The 25,314-nt window shown below is 51.4% G+C and overlaps 1 protein-coding gene across 2 annotated transcripts in view; it reads right to left on the bottom strand.

Moving 5' to 3' along the window:
• The window catches only part of KCNH2 (potassium voltage-gated channel subfamily H member 2), a 92,315-nt gene extending 82,319 nt beyond the window's left edge, over positions 1-9,996 (bottom strand). Inside the window, exons 1-2 of one of the 2 annotated variants that reach the window (XM_061585940.1) lie at positions 9,685-9,996; positions 1,571-1,801 (exon numbers count right to left, since the gene is read on the bottom strand). In XM_061585940.1, coding sequence (XP_061441924.1) covers positions 1,571-1,801; positions 9,685-9,760 — 307 coding nt within the window. In that variant the 5' untranslated portion in view covers positions 9,761-9,996. The remainder of the gene's footprint in view (positions 1-1,570; positions 1,802-9,684) is intronic. The other variant, XM_061585938.1, reaches the window with a different exon arrangement.
• Positions 9,997-25,314: the final 15,318 nt, after the last annotated feature.

The following is a 25,314-nucleotide window of genomic DNA, read 5'->3' as shown; positions in this document are numbered from 1 at the left end:
CACTTGATCTTGCAAGGGACTTCCTGATCCCCTATCACCACAAGGATCCTTTCAAGGAGTGTTTGATAGAGAAAATCATTTATCACCACCATCATCATCACCACTAATGTTAAGGCAGACAAGGCACCGGGACACAGGCATCCCTACGACCTGTATTGTAGCTCCTAGACATTTTGAGTCCCGCACAGGACTGGAGCCTGAATGGGCAATTCCAGTTCCCAAACACTAACGCTGTGAACATACCATCAGACCTTTTCACCCATCTGCTCCTCTGTTGTCTACTCTGCTGGCAACATCCCCATGCCCCTGGGGCTCAGACAGAAAATGACCTTTCTCAGCCTGCCTCCCTGAGGTCCTAGCTGGAGATGCCGCCAGGGACTGAAGCGGCCCACAAAGCGTTACCACCAAGCTATGACCCTTCCCTAATGCTGGTGACTAAGAATTTGAATTTTTTTCCTAGCTAGGAAGGAGACTAGTGGTGCAGCAGTGAATGGGCTTCCTTGATAGGTTCTGGTTGCAGGCCAAGTCCCACAAATATTTTTTAACTGTATCATATCCATATCACACATATGCTTTTGCACATCTACTATGACACAGATTTTAATGTTTTCTTCTGTCACTCCTCAGAGGGCTGACCCTAGAGGGCAGTGAGACTGGAGATTCACTAGAGCCCCCAGATTCCCACAAAGTGCCCAAGAAGTTGAAAGGCAGAAAGAGACAGAGAGCCCCCTCCATGCCCCCCAACCTATCTAGGCTTAAGGGTTCATGGGGGGGTGCTGTGCTTGAGAGCCCCCAAAATCCCAAGGCAGCACCATCAGCACAATTTCAAAGTACAACTAAAGTGTTCAGAATGTCAGCTCACCCTAAAATCCAGTTCTCAGGCAAGGCGGGCAACAGATGTGTTGTTTTTATATTGTATGACTGTATTTTATCAATTGTATTTTAACAATTTTGTAAGTCGCCTAGAGTGGCCATTGGCCAGATAGGCGACGAAGAAATTAAATTTATTATTATTATTATTATTATTATTTAACCAACCCAGATCAGGAGCACTTTATGTATACATTTAATTCATCACGCTTTGTATGCATAAAATATACAAGGCTATATTCCATGCAATTGCTACTATGCCAAGCAAAGCACAGAACGTGTATCTGTGGCAGGGTTCAGCAGCACAAGCATCTCAGATGAGAACAAGGCCCTGGCCCTCCAGTATTGGAGAATCTGAGAAAGTGGCTGAGCAGGACTGCTGGCGGTGGGGAGGAGAGAGTGCCACACTCCCTGCACACAGCCATGCACCTCCTCCAGGGCTTCCAGAGCAGGACACATTATACAAAAATACACAAACACATTGCTCCTTTGAATAATTCATTCGGGTTGCAAAGTGAGGCTTATCTTGGCACAGGAGTTATTAGCACAGAGTATAACAAACCCTGACAAGAATTGGTGGGCACGTTAAAGAGATACAGATGGCAGTAAGGATCCTGACCCACCTAGGAACCATGGGGAAGCACCCCCTTGGCTCTCTGCCTCCAACAATCCCCCTCCCCACCCCAATAATGGCCCTTACCATCTTTCCTGTAGAAGCAGATCTCCACCTTGCGTTCCTCCGAGCCGAGAAGAGCCTGTGCAATTTGTGCTGTGGAGGTCTTCTGCGTGCGCGGCCCATACAGGAAGTCGCAGGTGCATGGCTTTTGCATGACCTCGGCACGGGTGTAGCCACAGAGGTCACAGAAGCCATCGTTGCAGTAGATGATGGCGCAGTTCTCGACACGTGCGTTGGCAATGATGAACTTGCGGCCTGTGGTGGGAGCAGACAGAGAGAGGTGAGCAAACCTTTGCAGAAGGGTCCCTCAGCAGCATTGGCATGGCCTGCTCTGCCCTGTGCCCTTCACCCCTGGCATGGAGGATTGCCCATTGTGAAGAGGAGGCCATGCAGAGCTCTTGCAGGGAGGCAAGGGCTGTGTTTGGTGGGTCACCTACAGCTAACCATCTGGAAGGAATGGCAGGCTGCCCCAGGAATGACAGAATAGCCTCTGGGTGTGGGTCTTTTAGGGTGGGGGAGATTTGGAGCAGGAAAGAGCCTGTTATTTTTAAAAATAAGCGTCACCCAGCAGGGGCTCAGGCACCACCAGCAGCTCAGGATCCCACCTGAGGGCTGATAAATCCTGATTCCGCTGGAAGAGGAGCACTTCCGGGTGGGGTGGGGAGCACGGGGGAGGGCAGCATTTGGTGAGTGGTTTGGGCCAGCCCCCCAGTTCTCTTGTGGCAGCAAGTGCATCTGGAAGAGCCCTTTGACTCTGCCCCCTAACCTTCTCAGAAAAGGGGCACCCCCATGCTGCTGCTCCAGAAGAGGAAGTGTCCTCTATGCCAACAAGGAGAGGAGGAACCGAATCCACGGGACTGAGCGGAGGCTGAGATACTCCTAGGAAAGACCCCCGTCCTGGGCCAAAACTTTGGTCCACGTGGCATATTGTCTGTACAACAACTGGCTGCCACAGCTCTCAGCTGGGGCTCTTTCCTTCCCAGCCCGGCCTTGAGATGCTGGGGATCAAACCTGGGACCTCCCAGTTGCAAAGCGAGGCTCTGCCGCTAGGTGTAGCCCTCCCATCTGCTCCCGGGTACTGAAGGCCCATATGCAAGAGCACAGCCTCTTCCAAATGAAGCTGGATGAACTACCACATCCTGTGTCCGGGCCTGCTGCACTTATAGACAGCAATCAAACAGTGCCCCAAATTTACCCCACTGGCCATTCTGATGAGCCATGCTGGCTCTCTCTAGAAGAGTGTGATTAAAATGAGCTCATCTGTGCTGAATGACTCTCAGTGTGCTTTGTGTGCACCCACACGCAAAGAAGGCTCTTTTCCCAAAATGTCCATTATGTGAAATGCAAGGATGTTCCTCCCACATTCACACCACTGGGTGAAGCGCAGCCCATTTACACTCTGCCCATGCGAAGATACAAAGCAAGGCTAGTAGCCAAGGGCTTTTCACAAAGAGTGGAGAGGATTACAATGAGACATTTGCTCCAGTATCATCATCATCATCATCATCATGCACCCTTCACCCAAAGGTCCCAGGGCAGGTCACAACAATCCTAAAACACATAATTAAAAACAGTTAAAAGCAACCCAAACATCACAGAAAATAGGGTGGGCCCTAAAAATATATGTCTCAGGTGTCAAAAGCAGGGGTAAAGAGGTGTGTCTTCAGCATTTGCCAAAAGTTGTACAATGAATTTACCAGACACAACTCGGTGGGCAGGGAGTTCCACAACTTTGGGGCTGCCACAGAGAAGGCCCTCTCCCGGGCTACCCCCCACAGAGCTTCTGAGCGTAGCAGAACTACCCAAAGGGCCCCCAAGCCCGAAATAGCAAAATACACCATGATAAGGACATTCCTAAGGATTGCATGCTGAACATCTTGACGTCAAGACTGCATTCTCACATGGAGAAACTGAGGAGGGGATTTACATGGAACCACCCCCTGGTTGTGGTGTCTGTCTAGAAGGGAGTCCTGCCCAAAAGCACCTGCGGGGCCCAGGCTTACTTTCAGGCACCACGTGGTGCACTACTTAAGAGGACTCCCCGTTCCTCACCTGAGCCTGGAAATGGGGCGAGGGATAAGGCAGGCTCGCAGGTTTGACCCCAGCCCCTGACCAACCTGCAAGGCAGAAGCCAGGGGCCTTTCTCACACACAAGGCTGTGGCTTACCAATGTGGTGCTGCCTTTTGTCAGCTCTGACCCCTGCAGAGAGGTCAGCCAAGGCACGGGGCAATTGGAGGCCCAGTCCTCCAAGCTGGCATTGGAAGAGCTGAGCCAAGCGCAGGAGGGTCTCTCTGCAGACCCATCCCCCGCTCCTCCTGGGCACTCTTGCCAGCTCCATCTTACTCAACCTGCTTCTGGCCAGGAGGAGATCTGGGCAGAGGTGCCCAAAGAAGTCCCTCTGCTCAGGCAATGGGAAGGCAAGGGGGCCATGATGCAGGGTGAGGAGGGCACAGAGACGTAAGAAGAAATGTCGCCCCAGTGCAGCCTCAGGACAGACCCCGAGAGACCAAACATGAAAGGCGGGGCTGAGAGATACTCTAAATTCCTGCATCATCCCTCCTACCCTTTGGAACTCCCTCCCATTATATATCAGAGGGGCACCTTTATTGTTTTTTCCCCAGTGCCTGCTAAAGGCATTCCTCTTCCAACAAGCCTTCTAAATTGACATCTTTATCCCAGTTGGTGTCTGCCTGTATCAGATAAGAATTGATTTTATGTAACACTTTTTATATATGGGGCATATAGGCTGAGAGGCAGTGACTGGCCCAAAGTCACCCAGTGAGCTTCATGGCTATGTGGGGATTCGAACCCTGGTCTCCCAGGTCCTAGTCCAGCACCTGAACCACTACAGAGAAGAGATGAAATAATCAATCTTTTAAGGTGCCAAAGAACAATGCCCTGGCCCTCCGATTTTTCAAACCCAGATCAGCCTTCATCAACCCGGTGCCCTCCAGATGCCTTGGACTACAGCTCCTACTGGCCCTAGCCAGCACAGCTGTTGTGCTCCAAAAGCATCTGGCAGGAACCAGGCTGGAGCAGGCTCCCCTAGGCTGAGGCGCTGAGGTTGCTGTGGGACTCTGGTTCCCTTGCTGTGGGCTCCCACCAGGGCATCTGGCTCGCTACTATGAGAACAGGCCTAGATGGCCTGACCCTGCAAGGCTGTTCTTAGCAGCAATTGCAAAGGACAGGGTGGGTCTGATGTTTTCTTTGTGGGCAGGGTCAGCGGTTGGTGTCCCCCTATCTCAGCTCAGTTTGCAACCCACAACCCTTTCCTGGCCCCATGTTTAATTGTTGCTTCACCCAGTCAGAGTGAATTGTGGTTATCTCAGAGAGCCCTACCTCAGAGGATTAATCTGAGCCCAGAACTCAAATGCATTGAGCTTCAGAAGTGGTGTTCAGTCAGAGGGCTCCCTTATGGAACATGCAGCGTAATGCTAAAGAAGAGGGTGTTCCTGAGCATATACAAAGTAGATAGCCACAGCGGGCTCCCATGCATCTGGGATTAGAGATAAAGCTTGGCCAATGGCCTTTGGGTTGCCCCAAGCTTCCATCTTGTCCCCTATGCTTTTTAACACCTACATGAAATTGCTGGGTGAAGTCATCCAGAGGTTTAGGCTGAGGTTTCATCAATATGATAATGATACAACTCCCTTTTCCGTTGTCTAATCCCAAGGAGGTGGAGTGGAACCCCTGTACAGGTGTCAGGGGGCACCGTGTTGGGATGGATGAGGGCAAATAAGCTGAAACTTAAACGAGAAAAGATGGACGTGCTGTGGGGGTTGGAAAACCTGCAGATCTGGACAGAGGTCTGCAACTGGTCCCGGAGAGGGCTGTTCTCCTGCTAAAGGGCCAAGTATGCCATCAGGGAGTGCTCCGGATGCAGCGATCTGGTTAGGAACCCAGCTAACGTCACCAGTGAGGAGCACTTTCTACCAGCTCTGGCTGATCCACTGTCAATCTACCTTGGGAGGGTGTTTGCCCCGTGAATATAAGAACAGCCGGGTGGATCAGGCCAAAAGAGGTCCCATCTCGTCCAGCACTCTGTCCTCACAGTGGCCAGCCAGATGCCCCCATGGGAAGCCGGAAGGCAGGACCCGAGCGCAAGAGCAATGTTCCCCCCACTTGTGGTGCTCCCAGGGATGGAGCGATGGGCAGTTTGGGACTGAACACTTTGGTTTCACGCTCTTACTGCTTTGCTGCTTTGCAGATTGGATGACTCTTAATTTTTTCATTTTTTGTTTTGTACACTGCTCAGTTGCATTTGTTTCTGTCTCACTTTTATCTAGTTTTTAGGAGATTTTATTGACCATTGCTGTATTTTTATTGCTTTGCATAAAAGGCTCAGAGATTTTTATTACAGGAAGTGGCACAAAGTTTTCATAAATATATACACTTGTGGATTCCTGCATTGAGAAGGGGGTTGGGACTCAATGGCCTTCCAGCATGATGATGCTATGACTCTGTGAAATGTGTGGCCTGCCCTGAGATCACCTCCGATGAAGGGCAGGACATAAATTTTACAAACAAGGAAATAAAAGGTGGCCTAGAAAATAAAAACAAAAGTAGCCTGCAAGTAGCTTGGAGGTTCTTAGGGGTGTATATGTGTGTGGGGGGGGGAAGGTCAGACCCTCACGTGAGCACAAGTGGAGTTGTAGTATCTGGATAGGCAGCCAAATGGGCGACTAAGAAATTCAATAAATAAATAAATAAATTCAGTCTTGGAGGGGAAGTCACAGTCAGACAGGCTACCAGGAGCAAGAAGGGGGTCAAAAGCTGGTGCGGTTCAGTGACTAAAAAGTTCCCCTTGGACCTGGACCTTGGACCTGGGTTCAAGCATCACCCCTTGTCCTGAACTCTGTGCACCTATGGGCAAGCCTCTCTCTCCCCTTTGCTCTGCACCTCATCTCCCTGTCTGTAAACCGGAAAATCATGGTCCTTGTGCCCACTGGCTGTGCGCACGCTGAGCCAGCGCAGAGGATGGAGCCACAAGGACTCTCCCAGTACAGAGGAGGAGAGGTAGCCAGCCAGCCAGCCAGCTGAAACTCCCCACCCTGCCTGGAATGAGCAGTGCCCATCACGAAGGGGCGATGTTCCAAATAATTCCACCCTGTCAAGTCAGCAACAGAGGATGTGGCCAGTTCCATTTGCCCGCCTAGCCTAGGATTGTCTCTCAGGCTGAGACGGGCCCTTCCGTCATCTGCTTTCAAGGGGAGACAGCCAGGACTGAAGGTGGGCGGCCCTTCTCCAGTTAACTCCTCACCACCCACAGGATCAAAGGCTGCAGTCAGATTTAGCAGAAGAGCAGTGGGTAAGTCTGCCCTGGAGAAGCAGAGGCACAGTCCACACAGCCCAGCCCCAGACCAGCCGCACGAGGACCAGGAAGCCAATGAGGCTCTGCCCTGCCGGGCTCTAGAGTTTGACATCTGAACAATAAAGGGGACAGGTGGGGACCAGCCTGCCGGCAGCAAACCCCTCTCCACTCCAGGTTAAAGTGTTTGACTGGGGGCCAAGTGACCACAGATTCCAGGCCGCCTGGCAGCCTGCCCTCCCTGAATGAGGCATTAGCAACCCCAGCCACAAAAGAGCCCGCTCTCCAAACCAGTACCCACAGGCCTGGATGGGCAGGGCTCCAGCGCACAGGGGGCTGCCCTGAAGACAGCGGAGCTGGCAAGGCAGCCTGGGAAACGTTCCAGGTCAGAGCCACATTGTCTGTGAAGCAGGCGGGACACGTGCCATGGGTGGACCATTCACCCCGCAGCCGAGCTCCACTGGACTAGCCTCATGCAGGAGAGATGGAGGCTGGTCTTTCCAGAAGGATCCAGGCTGCAACACACTTCTCTTCCGCTGGATCCTGTGCAAGCCGGCCATGGCTCCTGCTCTCTGTCTAATCCAGGTGGGAGGCACAGAGGATCCAACTCTGGAGGCCACCAATGCCCAGGCTGCTTGTCAGCAGGGACTCTTCCCTGCTAGGACCAGCATTCCACCACAACCCAGGGATTTGCAACAGAGAGGCTGGCAGAATGATACTTTGCACATGCTCAGAAGATCCTTCTTCTTCACAGTGTTCCAGGGTTGAAAACAGACTGGAAGTCTAAGCCCAATTTGGCAGGCTCCAGTTTGGCTCTGGAAGGAAACAGCCCTCACCGTTCTGGCCTTTAAACCACAAGAGATACTATTGGAATTTGTGAGAGAGTTACAATCCTGTAGCCTCAATTCCCAACTGTCCTCCTTTGCCATCTTCATTAAGCACAGCTTCCCCCTCCAAATCTCAAAATCCCCCCCTTTGATGTCCCAGTCCAGATAGTCTCTGCACTGTGATGTTTATCCACCATTTCCTTCATAAAATTCCATTGCCAAAGTATTTGGAGATGGCTATCAGGCTCCTCCCCATTCATCTCAAGGCTAACCATCTCCAGGGCGAACTGTTTAACCTTTCCTCACGCAACGTGCTCTCTCGCTGCCTTATCTCTCTCCATGAATCCTCTCCAATTTGTCTGCCTTGGCCTGGAAAACACAAGGAGGCCTAAGCCAGCAGAACTGCTGCTGCTTGCAGGAGCCCTGGCTGGCTGGCTGGCTGGAGGCAACCCTGGCGGGCTCCACGGAGAGAGAAAGCAAGAGAGCGGCGGTGGCTGTGCTGCAGAGGTGCCACCCAGAGAGAGAGAGAGAGAGAGAGAGAGAGAGAGAGAGAGACAGCCAGGAGGCAACAGGATTAAATTACAACCAGGGGAGAGCAACGATCTCAGGGAACGGGTTGCCCTGGGAGGCCGGAAAATCTCCTCCGGAGGTTTCCAAGGAGAGGCCGGCCAAGCATCTGTCAGGGACTGTTTCCATGATCCGGGGAACTCCTGCCTTGGGCACAAGGGCAGGGATGAACAAAGAGGGAGGGGAGGGTGGAGGAAATGTTTTGACAGGGGGGCCGTCCCTTGGCATCATCCCTGCAGCTCCCACCAGCAGCAACACACACACACCGGATTACAAACACCATGTGTCTGGGCCTACGCACACACACTCCCCCACCCTGCACAACCCCTTTCCAGATACGCAAACACCATGAGGCATGCACACACTTCCATGCACCTGACCACTACACACACGCACTCTGCCATATGCTCCACACAGCTGTTCTCCTGATGGCCACCAATACAAATCTGAGCACCATGATGTGGATGTGAGCACTTCACTCACTCACCCTGCCCAGAGCTGGCACCCCTCGTATCCTCCCAGAGGCCTGTGAATAACCCCACAGCAGAATGCTGCCCCCTCCTACACAGCCCTGTCTCCCAAAGTTACCTCCGGAAGTCTAAGTCATATGGACATGCAACCCCCCATCACACTTACCCATCCCCCCCAGATGCCCAGAAAAGAGAGACCAATGGGTTATTGCAATGTGAGGCCCACTAAGCCTTATTCCCCCCCCCCAAATCTCAAAGTATGGACAGGCCGCGGACAACAGGACAGCCATCAGCCGACCACTCTGGGAAGCCAGCCACACACCTGTCCCAGCCACCCTGCCATCTCACTGTAAACACTGGTGTTCATGCATGAACATGCACATTGCCAGTGCAGATACGTATACAACAGTTCCAAGACCCACATTTCCTCGAAAGACTGTAGACACACACACACACTTGCACCACAACAACACATGGGTTGCGTGCATTAAAAAAGCAACGTACAGAACCAAGGCTGCAGGCACCCTCACAGAGAGCTCTCCTCCCATCCCATGGGTCCTCAGGCACACACTTGCCCCACTGGCACTTGGGGATATGCTGGAACCAGCTCACCCTCCCTGGAGCACATCTCTGCCCTCCCAGCAAGGACGTCCGGCATGCAGCACCAGCCACCACTGTGGAGTACCCACGCATGAAGAACAGGACAAATGTCCTCAGGTAACCACCAACACTGAGCTTCACCTTGACCCCACAGTTTCTTATGCCACCCCAAGGCACAAAAGCCCCATAGCCTCCCAAGCTATGAGCCCTGCTGCACTCTGCACAGGTCCTGGAGCCTGCTGGCGTGCACACCCACAATCACTCCTCCGGCAAGGCCTGGCACCCCTGGCCCTCGCAGCTCAGGCCAGCTCCTCAGCGTGCATTCCAGGGCCCCCATCCCTCCAAACAGAGGCGCCCACACTTACTCTGTCCCTCAAACTTGCGGATGATGGTGTCCAGAAACGTGTTCTGGGGGGCCACGTGCCCACGCCGCACAGGCATGCTGTCAGCCCATGGGGGAGAGCCCACCGGTGCCCGTCCTAACACGCATCCAGGGGTGGCAACGAGGTCCGAGGGGCGGCCCAGCTCTAGGGCCCTGCAAGCTAGAGCCGCGGCTTGGCTGAGGGAGTCTCCGGCCCCTGCTGGTGCTGCCCCCTAGCTGTGGGGCAACCGCAAGGTCAACGGGCTGGCGCTACCCTCCTTGGCTTGCGGAGCCCTCGCAGCGGGGCCCTGGAGATGGCGGCGCCAGGCGAGCAGGTCAGGAGGCGCTCCAGCTGGGGGCGGCCCTGCTCCAGCTCCGGGTGCGTCCTGCTCTCCGGCGTGGCCCGCTCGGCCCCCGAGCAGCAGGGACAGGCGGCGGGCGGCGGCGGCGGCGGCCCCTTGGCGTTCCTCGACTCCCGGAGGGCGGGCTCTTCACCGGCGGAGGCTGGTCCCGCAGGTGCCGGGGCGGAGCAGCCTTTGGCCTGGCTCTTACGCGCTGGCGGAGGAGGAGCGCGGGGGGATCCGGGCCACGCCGGGCGGGGGGCGTCTCCGGGCGGCGCCGAGCCCCATGGGGGCGCCCAGGCAGGGGGATGGCCCGGAACCCCCGCCCGGGGGGAGCTGGTGGCGCGCGCGTCGCCGCTCCGCTAGCGCCTGATCGACGGGACGGGACTGGCCCGGCTTGGCAGCAGCAGCAGCGCCCTTATTTAGGCAAAGGCGAAGGAAGCGGCTCGGCTGGCGGGACGGAGGAAAGGAGGGACCTGGCGGGGGAGGCGGCGGCGGCAGCAGCGGCACAAGGGCGTCCGTCCGTCCGCCCGTCCGGCTCGCTCGTTGGGCGACGCTGAGTCCTGCGTCCTCCGATCCGTCCCAGGCGAGGCTCCGAACGCGGCGGCGAGGCGAGGCGAGGCGAGGCGGGGCGGGGGCGGGGGTGGGGGCGGCGGCGGGGGCGGGGGGGGGGAGAGAGAGAGAGAGACTTGGGTGGAGCCAGAGCGCGCATCGCAGCCAATGGAGGCGCCCAGCGCCGCGACGGACAGATAGATGAGGATGGGCGGCGAGAGGGAGCCGCTGCCGCTGCCGCTGCCACCTTCGTTTGAGTCCCAGAGCGCGGGATCACTTCTGGAATACTGGAAAGAATTATGGCCAGGACAGTGTGTGCCTCTGAGCGTGTGCAGAGCGCCTTTCCGTCTCCCTTGAGAGATGTCGCGCGACGGGGCTGAAAGACGTGACGCTGCAGATCTCCGGCTCCCCCCCACTGCTTCCCCACTTTAAGGCAGTCGCAGGTGCACTGGGGGGGTTCCCCTGTCCCCGACCCTAGCTCGAGCAGTGCCACTGAGGGGGGTCTGGCTTCCCTGGAGGCACTGCCCAGGCCCCCCGCCCCCCTCCTGGAAGGAGGGAGCACGCGTCCCCGCTGCCTATCTCCAAGGCCAAGGTCGCGGTCACAGGCGCGGACTTTCCCCGGCCAGCCCAGCCCGGGCTACTTGCCACTCCCAGATCTGCCCTCAGGACCAAAAGGCGCCCCTCTCGCCCCGAGGAATGGCCTTGGCGACCACGGTGTGTGGAAGGGCTACGGCGTCTCATCGATTCATTGGCGAGGTGGGTTAACTAACGACAAACTTCTCCTCCCCTCAAAAGATGGCCCTTCGTTCATCAGGCCCCAGACTTAGGAAAGGCACTTTGTGGAAAAGGCGCCCCCCTTCCCGTCTTGGGCTTCTCCAGTAGACCTCTGCCCGGTGCCCGCCAAGGAAGGGGCTTCTGCTTCAGAGCCGGCGCACATTGGCGCAATTGCGGGCCTGACACTCTGAACGGGTATTCAGCAGCATCGCCACCCGGCTTGTAGTGGCCGCCGGCCGCCTTGTCTAAGACGCTTTTCAAGCCGTCCACGTTGGTGGCCATCACTGCCTCCTCCTGTGGCAGCCAATGCCAGAGTTTAATTGTGTGTGTGTGGGGGGGGTAGTTCACTGGCTGAGTAGATGTGTCCACACAGAGGGGGCAGGTTAAGTCCCCAATGGTATCTCCAGTTGGTGCCAGGCAGCTCAAAGCCACTGGTCCACAGAACCCCCCCACCTGCAAGTGGATGGATGGCCTGGCTCAGTAAGGCAGCTTGGGTGGGGGCAGCCCTCGCATAGCAAGTGCTGGTGAGGCTGATGGGAGCTGTAGTCCAAAATGTCTGAGAGACGGTACTTAAGCACCCCCTGAATGCTTGGGGATCCATCCTGCAGGGTCCAACGTTTGGCATCAGGCCTTCTCAGCTAGCTGTGGGGGTCACTTCCTCCAGAGAGGGTCAGTCAAATGACACATCCATTTGCAATGGAGCCTTCAATTTCTAGTGTTATCAGAAGATGTGGGGAAGCCTAATACATTTTTTTTAAAGAATAGAGCCAGTGTGAGGCCAGGGTTCAAATCCTCACATAGCCATGAAGCTCACTGGTGACCTTGGGCCAGTCACTGCCTCTCAGCCTCATTAAAATCCTATTTAGAGGGTTGCCAGAAGTCGGAATCGACCTGAAGGCAGTACATTTACATTTTTTAGGCAATTATAAAGAAGTGTTGACCTCAGGGCAGGCCCAACTTTCGAGAGGCTGGAGAAGAAAGAGAGGAGATTTTCCCTTCCCAGGACTCCTCTTTCACTGCTGTCTGAGGAGCGCTGAGGGAAGCAGCTGTCAATCACCTAATCTGATTAGAAGACCCCCCCACCTCCCACCTCTGCTTTCTATTTTGCTCTTGTCTGTTAACTTTCATTTTGTTCCCTCCTCCTGCGTTAAGTCTAGATTATTTATTTGTCATGCTGAATTCACTAAATTGCTGGTTTTGTGCCTATTTTAATTTATTGATCCTTTCTGCAAACTGGTTTCCCTCCCTGCCCCCAATATTTTGTATTTTGATGAGAAATGGGCGTTTGTTGATGCCACTTTGGGCATATAAACAAACAAGCCAACCTCAGAGAGCTGGGGTGACCAAGTTGGGGCGGTGAGGTGGGGGGCCTTCTGGTGGGGGCCCTCCTCCATGGGTGGGGGGCTTGCTTCCCTGGAAGTGAACGTGAGCAGCAACAGCTCCTTCGGCACTTGCCCGTTGTAGGGCCGAGCTGTCCTGCAACGCTGAGATCTAAGTGGTGCCTGGGCCCAGGTGTCCAGTGGCCAGGGTGGGCATCAGAAGATGCCATAAATGTCGCACAAGACAGCCTGTGTGCTGTAAGGCCTGTGGGGTGTTCATGTACCCAAGGAGGATTCACAAGACCCTGCATCAAACCCCCACTCATCCACCAAGTTCACTGGGGCCAGTCACTCGCTTTCAGCCTAGCCTACCTCTCCTGGTTGTTGTGAGGACAAAAGGGCAGGGTGTGTGCGCTCCCTTGAGCTCCTTGGAAGAAGAGTGAGAAAATAATTGATTGGTTGATTTTTCTGAAAAGGAGAAAATAGCATGCCACTCAGCTTTTGATCATTTAATGTGCTATTGTGATATTTGTCAGCATATAGTGTGTCAGGGGTGGGGAGATTTTCATTCTGCCCTTGCAGCAAAAATCTTGGGCTGGCTTTTGGCATTAGAGGTTGAAGTGTAGGCCACCCAGGCTCCCCAACTTGCAGTGGGGCACGAGCAGTGAGCGATATGTTGCAGAGTAGTGAAATTAGATATTTGAGTGTCTGAGTGAGTCTTTATGTGTATTTGAATCTTTGCTAAAGATTACACCTTCCCTGTGAATTAGTCAGACAGAGACTTTAAGCTTTCAAATAAGAAATAACTACTTTATTCTGGAAGTACCTACTTGATAGGAAAGAGTTCTACATCTAGCTAACTAGCTAAGTTGGAGATGCAAACACTAGGCCTAGTGTTTGCCCTCATGCTTGGAGGAGAGGGAGAGACAAAGAGAAGACGTCTGGTCTCCCTCTCAAGAGAAAGAAGAAGGAGGAGGAGGAAGGAGATGTGGTCAACATCCTCTGCATATCAGTCTAGCAGGAAGGGAGAGTCAGCAGGATATCAAAGGACAGGTATTAGCCTAGCAATCAGGAGGTCTCCTCTCTAGCTACCCTTTTAACCCCATGCAGCCTCAACCCACAAGTTGGGAGTTGAACCACATATTCCAACACAATAAGGGAGGAGCTTATTGATCAGTGGGTGTCCCCCCTATCATACATGGGGAGGGGGTTATATAGCACCTAGTTGCCTAAGGGAACCATTTTTATTGACCACACCTGGAGGGGCAAAGGGTTGATCTGCCGATCAGCTGCAAAATCTGACGGAAGCTGAATTTAAAAAAACAAACCTCACTCCAGGTGCTCCCACCTGGTTTTACAGTAAAAAGGGGTGTCATGTGCCCCCATTTTCAGAAGAGAGGTGGAGGCACACTGGACCTGGCAGAACTCTCCTACACTGGAGTAAGAGAAGCCCAATGCCATCCCTTTCCAACCTGGGAGTATTTCGCTGCCACCAGTTTACCTGTAGGCTAACATCCAGGGAAGTATCCCAAACCTGAAACACTTTTGTGGGAGTTGTTGATTATCCCCCTCTGAAGTCTGTGCCGTGAGACTCCCGGCTTCACTCATCAAACTAGCCCTCAGTCACTCTGCTTCACCTGCATGTGCACAGAGACTGGTGGTATTTTAAGACTTGGAAGAAGGATCCGGTCTCCTAGGAACACCCAGGGCAAAATGTCAGAAGTACTTGCAACAAACAAGCAAGCGGGAAATGCAGGAAGAAAACAGCAGAAGGTGTGCAGAAAACAAAAGGATCTTGCTTTAGCCACAGTGGGGGAGAGGGCAAGATCTGGTTACTGCAGTAAAGGAGCTCAGAAGTCCTGTTTGTTTGTTTGTTTAAAACCATTTCTGCCCCTTCTTACCTTGCAGTCAGGGATGTAGTCATCCAGGGTCCCGGGGGGCTTAGACCCCTTGCTTTTTTGGGAGCAGGGTCCCAATGTTTCCAGCATCATTTCCTGCTAATTGGAGTCAATCAGAATGAAAGGAGGTGAGTCAGCTACTGAGAGGACTCTTCTAAGTGGCTAACACACTCCCCTTTCATACTGATTGACTCCTAGGGATGTCTGTTGTTGTGGGAGAAGGTGCATGTTATGTTAATGTTATGTTAATGTTTATTTATACCCTGCCTTTCGGCCGAAAGGCCCTCAAGGCAGCTTACAGAAAGAGTAAACACAAATATAAAAATACATCAACAAGGCAATACATTGTACAAAAAATTAAATTAAATAGCAAATAACATTATATCAAGAAAAAATATCCAGGAAGGCATTCTGTCTCACCTGAACTTACAACTATTTCAAGGGCGGTACACCAGTCCGAAATAGCTATGGCCTGCAACTCAGGCCAAGAGTAGCACAGCTTAATGCTGAGGGTCTCCGTCTGCATGCCCTGGCCCATGACGACGACGATGACACTGGTAGAGTAGAAGCAGGGTGGCGGCAACTGCCAGGCCAACCAACTGGTCTGGCCCATGGGCCCTCCAACGCCACAGCGGCAGCTCCTAGGCCTTGCATGTGGGAAGAACCGAGGAGTATGGAAATGGCAACAGCAAGCAAGCAAGGGAAATTGGAAAGGGAGGTAGGAGAACTGGGCCTGGAGAGGGGGCTGGCTATTTCTCTCTGCTGCAGGCTTCCATTTGTTTATTTGCTTATTAACAAAGATCTTATTCTCAACCCAGCAGCAAAAAAAAAGGGAGGGGGAAGATGTGTGGTTTTGTTCCAGCCCAAAGCCAGTAGGAGGAGGGAAACAGAGGGGGGGAAACACATTCAGGGCAGGAGGAGAGAGAGAGAGGTGATGTTTCAGCTTTTAATTATGTTTTGAATGTGTGTGTATTGTGCATGGTAAGGTGAAATGCAAACGAAGAGCCTAAGAGCGTGCGTGTATGTGCGATGCAGGTAATACCCAAGGTTAGGATCAGGAATTTCCATGCCTGAGGTTCCTCCTACAACTCATAAGCTCTTCCCAAATGCAGTTACTCTGACTCTTAGTATGACAACCAAGAAGTTCCTTTCCTCACGGCTTCTTAGTACATTGGCCCTTGTGCATGCCCAGAAAACAGTACATCTACTCAAAGGCAACACAGAGAGATCTGCATTGATCATTGCGATGCATCAGGAAGGGAAAGTACTCAAAACAAAGTAAGAGACTGAAAGCTCATTTTATTGTATAATCTTAGAAGGGGGCATGGCTGTGAGGGGGTGTGATGTGATTTTCATGAAGGTAGTGTGCATTTGCCACTACGGTAACTGCTTGCAATTGAGGTAACAATTACAAAACATTAACAATCTACAATGCTAAACTCAGAATAAAAGTTGCAAATGCAGTACAACAGTTAAAACATCGTTATCATCATATAACTTAACTCTAAATTTAACAGCAGGCAGACTTACAATCTCCTTAGGTAACTCTTCCACATTTTCCTGACTGAGCTGGGTTTTGGACATTTGTGTAAATAAGGAACTGAGAACTCTTAACTAACTTCAGCAGTGTCAGTGTCTTGGGGAGTTAACTCTGTAACTTCAAGGCTTCAGCTGTAGAAGTCCAGGCTGGAGCAGAGCCAATCTCAACAGTCTCACATAAGCAGGACATCTAGCCAGTCACAATTAAGCCAAAGAACCACCATCATTCCTGAACATAAGAAGAGCTTAGCTACTGGAGCAGCCCAACATCCATCTAGTCCAGTTTTCTGTCCTCACAGTGACCAACCAGATGCCTCTCAGAAGCCAGCAAGCAGGACATGAGCGCAGCAGCAACAGCAGCTCTCTCCCCAGCTGTGATTCCCAGCGACTGGGATTCAGAGACACATTGTAATGCTCTCTAATGTTTTATTTTCATACTGCCTTTTGCCCAAAGGCCTCCAGAACACTGAACAGCATATCAACACAAAAGAAAGATACAATAAAAATGCAATCAGTGAAAGAAGGATGAAATATCAGAACCACCAAATTCCCTCCAGTCACTCTGGACAGGCATTCATGAGCTTCATTTGTGCTCTCACCACAGTCGCAACACTGCAGCATTCTACGTCTCACGTGGAAGTCAGGTTAGCTCACTTCCTCCCCTCTCACCTAGAGGCAAGCCCATCAACAACCGTTCACCCATGTGGAGTGCCCTCACCACCATCACACCCCAAAGGTGATACCCAGAGGGGTGACTTTCCTTTGGTCTTTTACCCCTTTAGGACCACTCCACTTGGGCTGGCCTGCTGATGGTGACCCACCATCAACAACCTCCAAACAAATAGTCTGCGTCTCATCCCCGCCCTCCAAAAAAACAGTCATAGCTGTGGAAAAGCTCCTGCTTTTTATGGGTGGTGCTAGCTAGCCAAGCTTTTTGACACCTCCATGTGGCTGCAGCATAACAGGAGTGGGAGGAAGGCTAAAGTTAGTCTCCACCCTGCAGCCAGCTACAGTTCTGCTACTGCTACCCACCATCACTGTGGGTAGTTCATAGCCATCATGGCTTGCAGCCATTGAACCATACATGAAGGACTGGGAGAACATGACCTCATGAAACCAGCCAATTTGGCAGGAGCAACACTGAATTCCTAGGCAGACAGTCAGTTGCACAAAGGGACGCTGGAATCCACCTCCTTTGGGCTTGTTGACTTCTAGGCATGGGAAGATTTTTGTGAACCATGTGATGGATTGATTCATGCTTTGTAGCTGTGGACACGCTAGTCACCTACAGCAAAGCATTGGACTAGTGTTGTGTGCCCCTGTTTTCAGAAGAGAGAGGTGGAGACGCACTGGAACCAGCAGAACAGTGAGTGCTTGCAGGATGTGTCCCTCTATTATCTTTTCAGGTGCACCCCCACCTCAAAGGTCTTCTGGCTTACAAACAGCATGTGTGTCGATCTCTAAGTGGGGTTGGAGGTAGGCCAGTGTGATGGGACCACTGCTGGTGAAACAGCTGGCCCTCCTGAGGCCTTTAAGGTGAATGTAAATTGGTGGGCTCCCGTTCTGGCTTCGTTGTTCACATATATCGATTCTACATTAATGATACCAAAAGATTGGGGATTGGCTACAATTGTACCTATTTACAAAAAAGGTATGACAAGTGACCTGTCCAACTATAGACCGATTAGTTTACTTAGCATAATCAGTAAGCTCTATGCGGCCCATCTCCATATAAAACTGAACGACTGGATTGAACAGAACAATATATTAGTGGATGAACAAGCTGGTTTTCGATCGAATAGATCAATTTTCGATCACATACTTGTGCTCCAACATTTAATTGATAAATATGCAGCTAGAAAAGAAGGAACTCTTTATGCGGCATTTGTGGACCTGAGGGCGGCATTCGATTCAATATCCCGCCCCCGTCTTTGGTCAAAATTAAACCATCTAGGCATGGATAATCGTCTTATTATCTTAATACAGGGTCTCTATAACAATACTTATATGCAAATAAGATGCAACAATAATGGATATTTAACTAACCCTGTTCCAACATTTAAAGGGGTAAAACAGGGATGTGTGCTAGCGCCAGTATTGTTTAATGTATATATTAACGATATTGTACATAGTCTTTCAACAATAGCTACACACCCTCCTATATTAGCTAAGAAATCGAGAAACATCCTTTTATACGCAGATGATATTGCTTTAATATCGAGAACTCCAATCGATCTAAAGCGACTTCTTGCTAAATTAGCAACTTATTGCCATACGGAGTCACTGACAATAAACTACCAAAAGACCAAAATTATTGCTTTCACCAGGAAAAAACCCAATCATCACTGGCGAATACAGGGAAATGAAATCGAACAAGTTAGCTCCTTTAAATATTTGGGGTATGTCATACAAGCGTCAGGTCATTGTCACATGCACAACAAACTCATGATTTCTAATGCCAAGAGAACGATGAAAGCACTACTTGCTTTCTATTTCTCTACTGGCGGACAATCTTTTCTTCCGGCCATTAAAATCTTCAACGCTAAAATAATAGCACAATTAATCTATGGATCTCAGGCAAACAAAAATCTCAACTTCAAAGAGTTTGAAACGATTCAGACCATTTTCTTGAGATCATTAATGGCAATCCCAACATGCGTTCCCGACAATATTCTTAGATTGGAAGCCGGAGCACAATCAATAGAAACCAGAATATGGCCCTCAAGAATTAATCTCTGGCTAAGACTTAACCTTAATCCTACCGGTTTTTCCCCAGACATACTAAATGACAACTTTAAATCCTTATGGGCAGATCTCGTGGTAGATAAACTTACAACGATAGGCTTCTCACCTCAACTTATTTTCACCATGGGATTCCAAGCAGCTATAAGTAATATACGTCAACGCCTGAAAGATATTGACCACCAACAACATCTACTACTAATTAAAAACCAAAGACATAATTCCAAGTTCTTCACCCCAATGCCATATTTATTAAATCTAGAAATTTCCAAATATCGTAAAGCTTTTTCCCAGATTAGATTGGATGTTTTACCTTCGGCTGTTATGGAGGGTAGGTTGCCAAAACTCCATATAAAAATCGAGTATGTCCTTGTGGGGAAGATGTAGTTGAAAATAATATACATGTACTTTTTTATTGTCCCTTTTATAACTCCTTAAGGCATCAACTGATAACTCCTCTTTTGTCCACTTTTCAACATAAATCTGAACATCTTTGGCTGCATTATCTTCTAGACGATATATTTCCCAACATAACAATTCAAGTTGCAAAATATAGCGCTGCTGTTCAAAAACTTAGATCCAATATTTTAAAAAGCTCTCCTAGTTGAATATAAGATTTTATAGGATTAACAATATTACGAAATACAACTCACCCTTGTATTCTTTTAATTGATTTGTATTTTAAAAAAATTTAGCTCACGGATTGTACAACTGTATATTTAACTATTTTCATATGTTTTTGTTGACCATATGGTCGAATAAACTTTCATTCATTCATTCAACAGCTGGCCCTGGGGCGCTGGCAGAAGAGTCTGCCTCCAGCATAGATCCTCTGCTGACAAAGTTATTAAAGTTGTGCTAGTGGAACAGGCAAAAATGGGGTGCGGTGTGGGTGGGATGATGGGTGTGTCATAGTTATGCCCCATCATTTCGGCAGCTCATCCACAACACTGGACAACTTTTCATCAGTCAAGGGCTGGTGTAAAGTAATTTTCCTCCCACTGAAATGAAAAAAGGGGGGGGAGAAAGCTGCCTACAAACATCTCCCACTGAGCCCACCTTGGGGTGGCAGAGTTTAGTATGTGCTGCAACTCCTCCCCAGCATTTATTTAGCCCCCTTCCACCCCGCATGCAGAAGAGGAGTCAGATGAGATGGCCCACAGTGAGGATGCTTGGGACCCCTCCCCCTTCCTACTGTGGTCTAACTTCAGCTGGCCTCAGGATGCACAAGCTGGGAGGGCGGGGGCTTGATAGACCCAGACCCAGTGACCCCTTGCCTCTCTGCACAGTTCAGCTTCCTGGACTAGATGTCAGGGCGGGGGTGCCGCCACCAGGGCGTATCAGTCAGTCAAGGAGTTTGTCAAACACACAACACAATTTAGGAGTTTGTCAAACACGTAACACAATTAAATTAAACAATTAAACAATATTATATAAGGTTATAATATACAAATTAGATATAATATAATTTATATATACATGCGGGCTATTTTCTGCAAGAATCCAAAAGGCTGCATGTGTACAACATTCTATAGAATTGTTTACTGTTTACTGTTGTCAGCAAGGGAACCGCAACAATGTCAATACCTACCAAAAATTATCTTTGTTTTGTATGATGTTTATGGTTTCCCAGTGGCAATGTTGTTAACGTCTTCCTTCCTTCCTTCCTTCCTTCCTTCCTTCCTTCCTTCCTTCCTTCCTTCCTTCCTTCCTTCCTTCCTTCCTTCCTTCCTTCCTTCCTTCCTTCCTTCCTTCCTTCCTTCCTTCCTTCCTGTCTTTCTTTCTAACACAAGGCCCCTCGTAATGTGAGGCCCTAAGCTGGAGCTTGTTTAGCTTGTACATAAATCCAGCCCTGCCTGTAGCCCCCAAATGCTCCTGGCACCAATGCTTAGCTGTTGGGGCGGAGCAGGGAGACCCAAATGTCCCGTGAGATGGGCGCTTCTTGTAGGCTCAGGTCCTGGCTGCTCCCTCCCTTCTGCCCAGCATGACTCTCCCCCCCATTGGCATGCAAAAGGTGAGGGGGCACTTCCCTTCCCTTGGTGGGTCTCCAACTCCTGTCTCCAGCTGCCCAGCCCTGTGGAGTGTGTCATGGAGGTGATGTGAAGGGGCCCCTGTGCCCTGGTTGTGTGAAGTGTGTGTTGTGATTTAGGAAGTGTGCGGGGGAGGGGCAGAGAGGCCAGATTATTTTGGCATCATCGGCTGCCCCAGAACCAGGCCCTGGTTGGAGGCTGGGGCATCGTTTGGGTTGTGCTGGGAGAGATGCCCGCACCCCCTTTTTTGGTGCAGGTTTCATTTTCTAACTTCTTAGGGTGCCTTCCCCCCCCCTCCTATCCTGGGCCAAGCAGACAGTGTCCTTAAGCAAAGCAGCGGATATGCACATATAGGATTCCTCTGACCATCACACTTTGTGAAACAGTCTCTACCCCATGCACATTCCAGAGTCCTCTGTGTGTGCTTGTGTGTGCGCGCGCATGCCTCTAAATGCCAACCCTGGGCTAATGCTGGGAAGAAGGGTGGGATATAAATCAAATAATAAATAAATAAATAAATAAATAAATAAATAAAACCCCTGAGAAGTGAGCAGGAAGAATGTTCTTGCCCTCCGGTCCTGCTTGCAGACTCTGTAGGCGCTGTGTGGGTCCTTTACTTAATAACATCAGCCATTACTGGTTACGGCCAAAGCCAGGGAGAAAGTGGGTAAAGAAGCCAAACTCGCATCTCTGGAAGGCCCCCTGCCCCCCTCCCAGATACAGTAACCCCTTGGTGGCCTTTTCTCTCCCAGTGCAAGAAGGTTGCTCATTCCAGCCATCTCCCCGCCCGTTGGTTGGCCAATGTGAGAAAGAAGTTGCTGGATGCCGGGTGGGGGGGCCCTTGGCTTGATCCAGTTGCAGCCAGGTTCTTCTTCCGTCCTGATGCCTTCATTCACTCTCCACTGCCTCATTCATGGGGTCTTGCCTCTGGGATGCTCATACTGCAGTGAAGATGGCTGTCTTTCCAGCGGCCCAGGACTTTTTTGTAATTGCAGATGGAATTTGAGAGGGCCAAACGCAGGAAGAATCGCCACACCCAGGGTCACCAGGCCTGCGCTGATGACTTCTCCCTGACCCTTCTTCCCAGCCACCCAGATTTATTAAGAAAAAGTCAGCAGTGAATAACAAACAGGACCTGCCAAGCGCCTTGAAGCTCTCAGAGCTGCCTTTGCCTATTTTGCTGCGGGAACAGCACCATCCCTGCCTGTTGAGGGAGCCCAGGGCGAGGATCAAGCCTATGGACGGCTGAAGCTCCCTTGTACTAGGACAGACCACCACTCTAAGATCTGAGCACCCTGGAAGGGGTCTTTGGGTATTGGCAGCTGAGGTGTGACAGCTCTCTTGGGGCTCCTCACCAGCCTCGCTCAAGGCTCCAGGAGGCCACTCTAGGCCAGGGGTGCAAAAGACTCAAAGGCTGGAGGGTGTGACAAACTGAAGAGGCTTCTGAGAAGCTGAGGAGCATTGATTACAAGTCTTGGGGGGGGGGCAAGGTGTCCTGCTGGACTGGAGGCCGCCAAGGGCCTGAGCTGGGATGCTGCTGCTCGGTCCACGCGCCGAACACTCCAGCGCAAGAAAGGTGTTGGCAAGGGTGGGAGGGTTCAAAGGGGACTTACAAGGTGACCAAGGGTCATGTGGAAGACCCCAGGGAGATTTGGGTTCTTTGTGACAAGGTTATTTACTCATTTGCTTTTGCAGCCCTGCCTTCTGCCTCCTTTTTAACCAGAGATGGCAGCAGGGACTAGACCTCTTAGGGTTTGCGTAGGCCACCTGGAGCACTGGATGCATTTTCTATACACAGACCAGCACACTGAGATCAACAGGACAGGTTTTTCCATAAACAGCTTCCATTTAATTTCCTTTATGAATCACTTCCCATGAGGCACGCCAAAGTGATTTACAACATATATGAAAACAATTTTAAAAATTGCACGTATAAAAACAATTTTATGTATATGCCGTTGTTGTTTTAAACTGTATGTGTGTGTAAAAGTAATGTAAAACAACAGCAACAAAATCAGGTCATGTCCATACCAAATGAGATACTAATGCCTCATGTAGGCAGAGCTTGGTCTGAGCCAGGCCTCAGACCCAGAACTTGAACTAATATTTTGTCGAGTCACTTTGAGGTTTTGTATTGTATAAAGCGACTAATAAATGGAAGGAAGGAAGGAAGGAACAGACTTCCTCTGTGCATGTGATGAATTTGTTTCCTGTCATGGGGATGAACTCTGGGGAAATAGCTGTGTGAGTTCATTGAAGCAAAAAGAACTGTCTTGCGGCACCTTCAAGACTGGCAAATTTATGGTGTCATGAACATTTATGGGTAAGAGCCATTTCATAAAATGCGTATGAAGGCTCACATGGCCACAGTAAATCTGTTGTTCTTAAGGTAACATATCGTTGTTTTCCTTCCACGTCAGGTGCAAGAGGAGGGAAGAACGCCCCATGCCGAGACTAGAACCACGTGCATAATTCTAGTTTGCTGTAGGAGCGTGTTCCCCCTGTTGGAATCTGTGGTTCAACTCGAACTTGTGGGTTGAGGCTGCATGGGGTTAAAAGGGTAGCTAGAGAGGAGACCTCCTGACTGCTAGGCTGATACCTGTCCTTTGATCTCCTGCTGACTCTCCCTTCCTGCTAGACTGATATGCAGAGGATGTTGACCACATCTTCTTCCTCCTCCTCCTTCTTCTTTCTCTTGAGAGGGAGACCAGACAACTTCTCTTTGTCTCTCCCTCTCCTCCAAGCATGAGGGCAAACACTAGGCCTAGTGTTTGCATCTCCAACTTAGCTAGTTAGCTAGATGTAGAACTCTTTCCTATCAAGTATGTACTTCCAGAATAAAGTAGTTATTTCTTATTTGAAAGCTTAAAGTCTCTGTCTGACTAATTTGCAGGGAAGGTGGAATCTTTAGCAAAGATTCAAACACATAAAGGCTCACTCAGTCTCTCCATTCCCAATTTCACCACTCTGCGACTTGAAGGCAGTCCATTGACATTTTTATACACACTTACCTGGAAGTAATCCCTATTGAAAACACTGGGCCTTTCTTCTGAGTAGACATGTATAGGGTTGCATTGTTAGTCGTGGACACCTGCCTCCTTCGCCATGGAACTAGACTGGCTACTTCCACCTTAGTTCCCTTTGGTGGGTTGCTGCCTAAACCCAGTGGAGGCTGGTCTAGCAGGGCAAGTGGGGGCACCAACCCACTGCCCTCAATCTGCCCTCAGCCCCCCTCGCCTGCCTTCTGTCTTGCCACCAGTCCAGGGGGTGGCCCTGCCTGCCAGCTTCTTCCTCCCCCTTAGTCTCATGGCTGCCTTTGCAGGACAGATGTGGAACTAGTTGGCTCCATCTGCCATTGACTCTGGCTCTGGCCATCACTGGCTTGGCTACGCCTTCTGCCCTGTCAGGCCCAATGAACGCCAGCCACCACTAGGCAAATCCTGTTGGCTAATTTAGCCAGGGGACAGGGGAGCACCTCCTGCTGTCCCATCCAGGCCAGCCTTCCTCTGCTTGGTGCCCTCCAGACGTTTTGGGCTACAGCTGTCGTCAGCCCCGTCATCCTGGCCTGTGACTAGCTGTGGCTCTCCAGGGCCCCAGCCAGAGAGAGGCTTGCCCTAGGGCTGCTGGCCTGAGACCCTTTCCTGGAGGTGTCAGGGGCCGCACCTCAGTCTTCTCCATGCCAAGCATGCGCTCCAGCACCACTGGACTCTAGTGGCACCCACATGGCCCTGTTGATGGCCATTTGGGCCTCCAGAAAGCACTTCAGTGATGCATGTGACATTCTGACCACATAGGTGGCTTCCTGCAGGCTGCCCAGAACAGCACCCCCTCTCCCGGGAGATCTGGACGCCTCTCTTCCGTCAGTCATGCCCTCAGAGTGGGCTCTGGGTGAGTCACTCTGGAAAAGGGAGTAAAGGTGACCTACCACGCAAGGTGGTTGTGAAAGGGAACACAAGACACACTCGGCATGTGGAACTGTGGACTATAGTAGCTGGACACCCATTTTCCTGATGACAACACCGCCCCTCGGCGCTGGCCCCTGAGGTCGAGAGGCCAGATGCGCTCCACCGGGAAGGACGGAAGGAAGGCCCTGCCCAGAACGGCAGCAAGGCCGTTACGCCGTCGAGGTCGGCTGACTCTGGCAGGGCTTGACCCCGGAGTGCGCCTTGGGGAGAGCCTTCGCCGCGCGTTCTCCTGTGCGGCCAGCGCTCCGAGGGGGCGCCGGGCCGGCAGAGCCGAGCGCATCCCGGCCCTCTCCAGGGTGCTGAAAGGCGGCGGCGCTAAATTCCGGCTGCACTGGCGCTCAGCGGACTGCAACTCCCAGCGGGCCGCGGCCGGGCGCGAGGAGCGAGGGGGGGGAGGCCGGGCGCTGCGCCTCCTGGGAGCTGGAGTTCCCCGCCGAAGGGAGGCTCGGAGCTCCGTGTCCGAAGGAGCCGGCT

Source organism: Rhineura floridana, chromosome 10, assembly GCF_030035675.1.
Source record: "Rhineura floridana isolate rRhiFlo1 chromosome 10, rRhiFlo1.hap2, whole genome shotgun sequence".
NCBI lineage: Eukaryota > Metazoa > Chordata > Lepidosauria > Squamata > Rhineuridae > Rhineura > Rhineura floridana.
This window is presented reverse-complemented; position numbering and strand designations above follow the sequence as displayed.